This window comes from Papaver somniferum, chromosome 2 (genome assembly GCF_003573695.1).
Source record: "Papaver somniferum cultivar HN1 chromosome 2, ASM357369v1, whole genome shotgun sequence".
NCBI lineage: Eukaryota > Viridiplantae > Streptophyta > Magnoliopsida > Ranunculales > Papaveraceae > Papaver > Papaver somniferum.
Window position 1 is genome coordinate 145,754,261 of NC_039359.1, and position 10,462 is coordinate 145,764,722.

Below are 10,462 nucleotides of genomic sequence, written 5' to 3' on the forward strand. Positions count from 1 at the left end.
ACGTTTGAGATGATCTTATAAATACTTTAGAGCAAAGTATCGCCCTAAAATCCTTAACAGATTACGTCTGCGTTTCCACTGGAATATGACTAAAATACGCGAAGTAAACAAACTCAATCAAAATATCATATTCTCACCAAGAATAATATATTGCTAGGCTAAGCGTTATGATCGTGACTAAATCACTTGAATCAACGACTCACTCGAACGTGATGTTGAATCAAGTATTGGGCTGACATAAATTTTATAATGATTGTGCGCTTCAAAAGTGAGCTATCAAATTTAATTTTATGAGTTAAAATCTAACGGCTCATTTATCAGCGCTCAATTATTGGGCACATCAAACCCAAACCGCGAGGTTTGTTTTGTGAATTAAAATCTACCGGCTCATCGATTTGCATCCAACCACTGGACGCATCAATTTCAATTATTTGCACCTAACCATTGATTCTAGTGTATGTGGCGTCGACTTGAATCTTGAATTTATTGGAACACTATAGGGATCCGTCTTACCGAAGGTTACCAAATCTTCCGAGGAATTCAGTAGATTCAATGGTGTAAACTCTTTTATTTTATAAGAATTTAGTAACTCTTGCAAGTAACAGTCGTGGAAAAATACATGGGATAAAAGAATATAGGAAAAGGTAGGCAAGCGGTCACTCTTTGGCTATTGCAAAAGGCGTGTATGAATCTCTCATACTAAAACCATATGGTGCAATGCACTCATTTTGGCTGTCGTTTTCATTTCCTCTTTTGTTTTGCCGTCCCTTTTCCTCCTACATTTTTTCCGGTCAACTATGCGTAATTAACTATATTTTAGATCTCGAATCTCGAATGTAGGGGTGAGACTAATAATTCATTTTTTATTATTCTCCTTGATTTTCCACGCATTAAACAAGTCTTAGATACGCATTAATACAGTGCATAAATCTAATCAGAATTTAATTCCTCTGCAGATCTTATATTCCATTTATGTTGCTTCAAGTCAACTTTGCGAGTAAATTTGTTTATATTTTCTGTTTAAGGCGTGTAATTTACCCCAACTGAAAAGGCTATATGGACAAAACATTTGGTATACTTTGAGCTAGGTTCTGCTCTCCTGTATATGTCACTGTGTTAATACGTTCGCTTTTATTTTTTTATCGGTAAAATATTTTATGCTGACGAATTTCGATCTCAGAACCTTATCATCATGTAAGTTTATTTTTCATTTATTTTTTGAGATAAACACAAATTCACCACTAACTACACTCGTTAGCACTGAAAAACCAAATTACCACCATGACTTGAACCTGCGCACACGCTATGTTTCCCAGGATTCAAACCAAAATATAGTGGTCAACTACGGACAGATGTGGTCACACGACCATATAATTAACTGCTGCACACTAGGAACTAGGAGATTCTTGAAGTTTAACTAAGGCGATGAGAGTTAGCTACAATCCAATAATATATATATATATATAGATATATTCATTTAACAATATTTAGCAATCAGAATTTAATGTCAATAAATTGCATGAGAGTGTAGCTTAGGTTACGCCAGATTATATGCCAAAAGCAACAGGATTGGAAGAAGGAAAAATGACAACTCTTAATACTACTTTCCAGTTTCCATGAGACTTCCAAAAGACTTTACATACAGCTTCGAGATTTCCCATTTTTACATACAATTCGAGATTATTGGAAACATACAGAATAATTTTGGGTCCTAGTTCCAAATATAAATTGGGTTCAAAGCCATAATTTTAGCCACATATATAATATATATATGATGAGGTATTCACTTTGATTTCTTAAATCTCGGGTTTTGTTTGATCTACGCATTGCTAATACAGTGCATAACCCGGAAATTTATCAGAAAAAAAATGATCATTAAAAACATTGGGGGCTATAATTGATAGCAAGAAATAGCTACAAAACACAGGAGAAAGTGATTTCTTCAAGATTAGCATAATTTTGGATCTCTAAACCAACATTAAATCTAATGTTCATATGGGTGTGCACGTTTGTGAATATTATAGTATAGAGTCGTGTACTTATGAAATCAAGGTTTACATTATTGATCATCACAAGTGCCTTTCTTGATCAGAGATGTGTATTTAAGGTTTCCAGCTCCAATTTGCACTTAGAAAAAAAAAAAAGTCTCGATTCTACCAAGAAGATGGTACTCTGATTATGCAAGATTGGACTCAACTAATTATGACGCACCGATACATCCATGGATCGGATCTGTTGGCTCCTCCTTACATTGCCAGCCAGCTTGAGCTGACACCCCCATGTCAGCGTATTTAGGCAAGCTATCGGGAGTTAATGCCGCTGCCAGTGCATGTGCTCGCATGTCTTTCTTCTCCGATTGACTAGTGGTACACAACCGACATGCATGAGATCGATTGACATATATATTCTTCTCATTAGGACGATTGACATATATGTGTCCCATTGTGGCCCGGTAAGATTTAAAAGGCAACTATAAAACTCTTACAACCTGCACAAAAGGTGTCGGTGAGATGTTGATGGAGGCAGACGGCAGTATGAGAATCTCACTACACATAAAGAGGAAAGCATATAATTGTGAAATTTTGAGCTTGTTTTTCTAGTTCGACTGATAATGACTATCGATGAACTGATCAACTAACTAAGTTTACACTGAACTACTACGAGTTAATAAGTTAGGGATGGTGATTACATAGAGCTATATAAAATTTTCTGCACCAAACTTGTTCTTTTTTTTTCCATGAATAAAGAGGAAGAACGCCACCTATTCACTACACAGACAGATATCTAAATTTTCTAATATATCATGCTTCAAAGAAAAAAAAAGAAGAAAAAGACATCTAACCATGATAATTTATAGAGCAGACTTACATTTGCACTGAAGAGCATGGAATTAGACAAATTTAGTAAAAGGGCAAAAGGCCTAGAGTTTTTTTCCTTCTAATGGTTTTTAATGTCATAAAGGTTACAATGAACCGACGTATTTATGCCCGTTGATGTCAACTCTGCCTTTAAAAATAAATGCAGAAATTTTAAAGTTTATAATAATGTGGTTTTTATTTCCAAAATAAATACTGATAGCATATCTATAATCTATATGATCTTGCTTCTTTCAAAAAAAAAAATCTATATGATCTTGCTTTACTATGCGTTCTGAATCACTTTGGAAGATAATGTCAGGCCCACTTGTTGATATCATAAACCTAAAGGGTTTCATAGCCATGAAATGTTAATTGGGCTTCTATTATAATCATAAGGGGAGTCGTGGAGAGGTTGGTCCAAAAAGGGAGAGCCACAAATAGGCAATGATGACTTACCTAGAGGTCAAAGAGGAGGGCCAGTAGGAAAATACCAAGGAGTCGAGATCGGTTTGAAAAAAAGGAAATGACTTGCTTGCAGATATACTGTACTTTAAACTGCGATACTAGCTGGTTCATTTTAGAAAGTGAAGTGTTTGAATAGTATATCATCTGAGTTCATTCTACAGAATGAACTCTTAGGGTTAAGTAACACACGAATTAATTCTATAAAACAAATTATTGTACGATTTCATTGTACAAAATGAACTGGTATAATGAACTACATTACGACACCTTTACTATCCAAAAGTTCCAAACTTAAGTGCAAATGTGTCCGTTTAAAATGAATTTGCTAATTACTTTGTTTAAATATCATTTTTTTAAATTTATGCAATTATTTCATAATAACCGGATAACTACCCGGACCTGGCATATAGCCGTTGTTTTTATTGGATCCGATTCTGGTTCCAAAGAATGGACCCCGGATACGAAACCAACTAAAATAAACATGATTCGGTTCCAGGTCCAACGGTACCCGGGAGACCCAGACCCATTGATGGCCGTAACTTTAGTGGTGGTGCTGCTGATGAAGGAGGAGGTCTGAGTGTAATCCCAATTGATGTTGTAAGTACAAAGAAAAAGCTAAAGTTGATGAATTTGTAGAGAGAATGACTAAACTGTGATTCTGGCCTGAAATCAGGTTGGTAGAGGATTTGTAACTGCATCTGAGTTTTGTCCTGTGCAACATGTCTTCTGATGCGCCATTATGGCGTGTTAGATGTACTAGCCTAAGCAGCAGAACATGTCTTAGAGTTGTTCTTTCAGTCAGATGTCTAAATGATTTAGAACTTGTTTGTTTGCAGCTGACTCGGCGTCTGAATCTGAGTCAACCCCTGACTCGGACCGGGTCAGCAGTCAGACCGTTTGTTTTTCCATTTTGAGTCAGATCTGACTCGACCTCTGACTCAGACATAACCCCTGACTCGGACTCATTTGAGTCAGGTAACAAAATACCCCTGACTCATGGGACCAAACCACTGACTCACTTATTTCTGAGTCAGATGAGTCAGATCTGACTCAAAACAAACATATCGACTCAGATCCAGATGATCAGGTGATTTCACTCAGATCCAGATGATTCAGATCCAGACGACTCAGATGAGTCAGGAGTAAACAAACATGGTGTTAGTGTATCTGACTGAGTCAAATCTGTCGACTCGCCGATTTAACTCGTTTGATCAGACTAGTTTACCTGACCAGTTGGACCGGTGGCTTTTATTGAACTTTGGATGTTGACTTGACTTTGACCATTGACTTGACGTTTACCATTAATTGACCAATTAACCGCTAATTTGACCGTTAGCTGTCTCATGACTTGTAGACTTTTCTGGAGAATTTCCGGCCAGTGTTGCTACCCTTCCGATTACGAATTTGGATATAGAACTAATAATGGAAACTTAATAATGAAAGAGATAGGGGAGTTTTAAAACGACGATTGAGATAGATCAAAGGATATCTAAACAATGGTGAGATACACATCTAGTTGGCCAGGGGTTGGGCTTCCAATCTATAGATTGCGAGTTCAATTCGCACTGCTCATCGATCAAAATAAAATAAAATAAAATAAAATAAAATAAATCCAGTATCTCAACTATGGGTTAGGGAGCAATGTTGTTAGAAAATATTACTAGATGGACAATGTTGGGTGGTGCTGCATGGTCGTTCTTAGTTGGTGGAGCGATTTGTCTGGTTAATTCCGTTAACGAACGAGACCTCAGCCTGCTAACTAGCTATGCGGAGGATTCCCTCCGCGACCAGCTTCTTAGAGGGACTATGGCCGTTTAGGCCACGGAAGTTTGAGGCAATAAAAGGTATGTGATGCCCTTAGATGTTCTGGGCCGCACGCGCGCTACACTGATGTATTCAACGAGTATATAGCCTTGGCCGATAGACCCGGGTAATCTTCGAAAATTTCGTCGTGATGGGGATAGATCATTGCAATGACCTAGGCCGGAGTGACCAGACTACCGATCCCTTCAACAATGTTGAGCGTTAAAGCCGTTGTTAGTAGTATCTGGCGATATGCCCTTTTGGGTGGTAAGCCGTATCCATGGATTCTTGTTCATGTGTACGAGCCATTCGCCAGGGTTAACTCTTTCAATGACTATACTCTCAACATGCGAACTTGTTACACCATCGGCTAAGCAGGGACTACGCGTATGCTACTTTAACGATCGTGAATACGTAAACCCAACTAGAGTAGTATGCCCACTCTCTGCTCCGTAACCATTACGGCACAAAATGTGTCAAAGCTTTTGCCTTCGGGTTGTGCAAGACGTGGACAGGCCGGCGTAAAAATTGTCTTTTTTTCGGGAATTAACTTTGTCTCTTACCCTACCTAGTACTTGCTACTGGAAAAGGGTTATGGTCTTTGTTCTTTGGACAATGTTGAGTATTACAGACAAAGCCATCAACATCTTGGTGACATTTTCGATGTTAAGTTCAAGTGAAACTTGGATATGCTTTTATTCTATTGGATATCCATTGGGATCCTCGACTTTAGCTCCTGTTATCTTTCGCTGGTGACAACCACGAACCCTGAACGAGTCATACCATGTTGTACTATCAAAGAAATATTTTAAGTGTTTATAAGATGGGGTGTGGGTAGCCTATTTAAACCTCTAAAATGCACGACAAGAAACTTTATCCCAGCATTCAAAGGAAAAAAAATAGGGTTCCTAAAATTTATCAAAAGAAAGAATATGAGTCGACATTCATCTGAGAATTACGACCCATGTTATCCTGACCAACCTGTTGTAGACCTCTATCTTCCTATATGGGCAAATCAACCATCCTTCAAGTCTAAAGCAGCTTTTGTATGGGTTGAAGATAAAGATGATGCAACTGGCGTGTCAACTAGGTCTACGCTCACTTACTCTCAACTCAATTCCTCTGCCCAATCAATAGCTTCGCGTCTTCTCATTTCTTTACAGAGAGGAGACACTGTTCTCATACTGTGTCCACCTGGTCTTCAACTGGTTCAAATTATATTTGGATGCCAGAGAGCCGGTCTTTTAAGTGTGCCCATTTTCCCACCAGATCTTTCTCTCCCTACGAAACACCATCATCTTATAAGAGTTTTCTCACAGACTAAACCCAAAGCAGTCATTTCTCATCAAGATTATATTAGTGGTATTCTGCGTTATTTCTCATCTTCTTCCAAAGGTAAACAACTCTCAGAACTAATGCAGAATCTGAAATGGGTATCTGTGGATGACTTGAAGGAAGACGTCGATGATGATCAGTCGTTCAAACTAAATCGTTCTTCTTCTCATGCATCATATGATGGATGTAAAGCTGAGGATGTATATTTGATTCAGTACACATCTGGTGCAACTGGAATACCAAAGCCTGTTCTCGTAACTGCGGGATCAGCTGCTCATAATGTTAGAGCAGCAAGGAAAGCTTATGATCTTGATCCGAGTAGCGTTATTATCTCATGGCTTCCTCAATATCATGATTGTGGACTCATGTTTCTCTTATTAACAGTTGTGTCTGGAACAACTTGTATACTCAGCTCACCGGGGTTGTTTGTGAAGAGACCACGTTTCTGGCTAGAACTGATTACCGAGTTTAAAGGGAATTGTACTCCTGTTCCTTCCTTTGCTTTACCGCTTGTTGTTCGGCGTGGCAGGATTGATCAAGGTGCAATACCTTTAAATTTATCGAGTTTACGAAACTTAATTCTCATCAATGAACCAATTAGGGAAGAAGCTGTCAATGAATTTATCGATGCATTTAAGGTTGTGGGGTTGAATTCAGCTTGTATCTCTCCTTCCTACGGGTTGGCCGAGAATTGCACCTTTGTCTCAACTTCATGGAGAAAGACATCATCATCAACTAATTCCGGTAACATGCCGCCTTATAAGAAGCTCCTACCTAGTGCGAGACTCTCTTGGAATCCATCTGAACAATATGATCAGGAGTATGATAACGAAATGGACATTATTATTGTGGACCAAGATACACATGAACTAGTGGAAGATGGAGTAGAAGGAGAGATATGGATTTCGTCACCAAGCAACGCAACTGGTTACCTCGGCTACCCATATTTAACAAGTGAAGTTTTTCAAGGAAGATTACAAGGAAGAGTAAGCCATCAATACGTGAGAACCAGCGACAAGGGAATTGTCATAGGAAAAGAGAGGTACTTGTTTGTATTGGGTCGATGTTTAGATGTTATTAGGACCCAAAATTATCAAGAAATTCATCCTCATTATTTAGAAACAACTGCTTACAAAAGCTGCCCTAAGCTTCTACGAGGAGGTTGTATAGCTGCATTCCAGATTACAGAAACCATCGTTATTGTAGCAGAATTGCAAAGAAGTACTGAAGAAAGGGATGCCGGAGTATTACGGAGACTATGTGAAGGCATACGAGAAGCGGTTTGGAAGGAACATGACAAGGTTGAGGTTGGGTTAGTTGTGTTGGTTGAGAATGGAAGTGTAGAGAAAACTACATCGGGTAAGATACAAAGATGGGCAACTAAGAATAAGTTGATTGGAGGTGAATTTAATCCAGTGAGCGAAATATGGTTCAGAGACCATAAGAAAAACATGCCATCTTCGGCAGTAAAATTTCATTTCGAAAAGAATGGCAAGGGAAAGATAAAAGATGAGAAACAAGAAGAGCTAATCCATGCATCCTCAATGACACCCGGGACCAATCGTTTAACTTTGATATCTTTTCTGTGAGACAAGGAAATCTTGAAATGGTAAGCCATGATGTGTGGGGATTTCAAAAATTCTTGAGTGAATGGCTATTACCACCACAAACATGCATGAAAGACTATGTTATGTGTTGGTGTGAGAGAAGTTTTCCAATGAAACCTTGTGTAGTTTTTAGCCCAAAAAGTAAAACAGCAGATGTGTGCTTCTTTTGTCTTGTATGCTTCTTTTGTCTTGTATACATGTATTATCAATTTTTATCACAAAACCATCTTTTATGTGTTTCTTTTTTGAAAAAGAGGCAAGCCTTGTTCTTAATTCTCCAATTCGAGATCGGGATGGGTGGTCAAGAATTTTCACAGTTATAGAAATTTTACACAGATAACAGAGACATTCCAATGACTTAGTATCATAGTTACAGGACATAATCTGAAAAGAACTCTAACAATGCCAATTTGATTCCAAACTAACAAGACAAGTTCAAATAGCCTTGTTTGGATCAAACTAAGCTCATCCAAGCCACATAAAAAATCTTCTAACCATAAAGATGCCAGTATAAAAAAATCTAACCACTTTTCAAGAGATTTTCAAAATTACAATGAAGATGACTTAGAAGTAACAAGATCCATAGATTCAACCATTTTTCAATTATTGTTTGGAAGTAGTGGTAGCATAGGTAACAGTAAGTTGCAGTAACATAGGTAGCCTGACATTACACGAAATCAGGGAATTTGTAACGCCCGATTTTATAACGGTTTTTTTAAGTAACGTCGTATCGACGTTGGTAACTTTGTAACGTTGAATAATCGTTGCAATAATTTGTATCTGTTACAGAGTTTCAGGAGGGTTGTGGGTAATTACCTTCCTATCCTCAATTTGAATTGCCAAGTTACATTGTTACCCTCCGTTACTACTATTAGCGCCTCTATTACTATTATCAGCTCCCAATTTCATTTCACACACAAGGGCTACACAGTCTCCCAACGATTCTGGCGTTTTTCTCCAACATTTTTTTCCCATTATAACTCTTCATTTTAATTATCGAAAATCAGAAAACAAAATTAAAATCCGAAAACAAAATTAAAATCATCTGAAATTAGTTTTTCATTTAATAAGTCTGAAAGTTGGGAGGTAGATAAACAACTTAATGTTTCGATAGAAAAACAGTTGAGACATTACTACATCAAATCTTTCACCTCCATTTATTTCACATCTCACCGACTTCTTGGTATATCCCTGCAGCCACCATCGATTTCACCAGAAAATTCATCAGATTCAATTTGAGATTCAGTTGCAGAAAGCTTCATCAACAAAATTGATTCAACCGATTCTTCTGTGACTCGTCGATTTCATTAAAGATTTAAGCTTAATCGAGTTATCACAGAAGGATTGAGTTTGATTAAGATTTCTGAATCTATCGATTCTCCTGGGTCATCTTCAGCTAATTATTAAGGCATTTCTTTTATTGTTTTCTTAATCGACAGTTTTTCAACATCTGGGTTTATTAATTTTAGAAATTGATGTTGTTGTGAATTGTATTCTATTATGGTATATTTTGATAAATCTGTCGACATTTTTAGGTTTAGTTGATAAACTTAGGTTACTAAGACATAGTACTTTACTTGTTCGTAGGATGTGAAATTTTTTGGATAAATCTTGGATGCGTATAACAGACATTTATAGCCCAGAATACAGAGAAGGGGTTAGAAAATTCATTGATTTTGCAATGGTAAATGGTACTTGTGCAAAAACGTGTCCTTTCCCTTGTAGGAAGTGTGAAAATAGACACCGACTTGGATTCTCGCTTGTTAGGACCCATCTGTATGAGCATGGTGTCAACAAGACATACACCACCTGGTGCTTACATGGTTAGAGAAAGGATGGTGCTTCAACAAGTCATTCTAAGGGGAAGGCCGTAGTCGGAGAAACACCTGATAAGCAATCAGATTGTTTGAATTTGAACGATTTTATTGACTCTTCCTTTGGTATTCATCATGACCATGATGGAGCACAAATTGGAGAATCACCCTAAGAAGGTCCAGATGTCGAGAAGCGTTATAATAGGTACAAATCGTTATCGGCAGAGAAGTTATACCCTTCATGTGAAGACAATCTCACAATCCTCTCTACTATCGTAGAACTGCATAATGTGAAGAAAACTTATAAAATTTTGGGTTATTGTGTCAACAGTTTGTTGGATTTGTTAAGAGATTGACTTCCGAAATCTAACAAGTTGCTCAAAAACTATGATGATATGAGGTCAATGCTTAAGGATCTGAGGGATGAAAGCAAATGCTATTCATGCTTGTGAGAATCATTGTACGCTTGCGAAGGCTATTCATGTTTTTTGTAGCACACCCTTTGAAGACATTTTGTGTGTGCTGTGTAAAACTGATATATATAGACATATATTATTATTATATACATGTGTGTGTATGT

At 37.6% G+C, this 10,462-nt stretch overlaps 1 protein-coding gene across 1 annotated transcript; it reads left to right on the top strand.

The window, feature by feature from the left end:
* The first annotated feature begins 6,058 nt into the window (after positions 1 to 6,058).
* Positions 6,059 to 8,050, top strand: LOC113352145 (long-chain-fatty-acid--AMP ligase FadD26-like). The gene has a single exon (XM_026596008.1). It carries the CDS (start codon positions 6,059 to 6,061, stop codon positions 8,048 to 8,050), a length of 1,992 nt encoding a protein of 663 aa, XP_026451793.1.
* The last annotated feature ends 2,412 nt before the right edge of the window (positions 8,051 to 10,462 follow it).

Excerpts from the sequence above, each read along its gene's own strand:
- LOC113352145 (XM_026596008.1), top strand. The coding sequence starts at position 6,059 with ATGAGTCGACATTCATCTGAGAATTACGACCCATGTTATCCTGACCAA.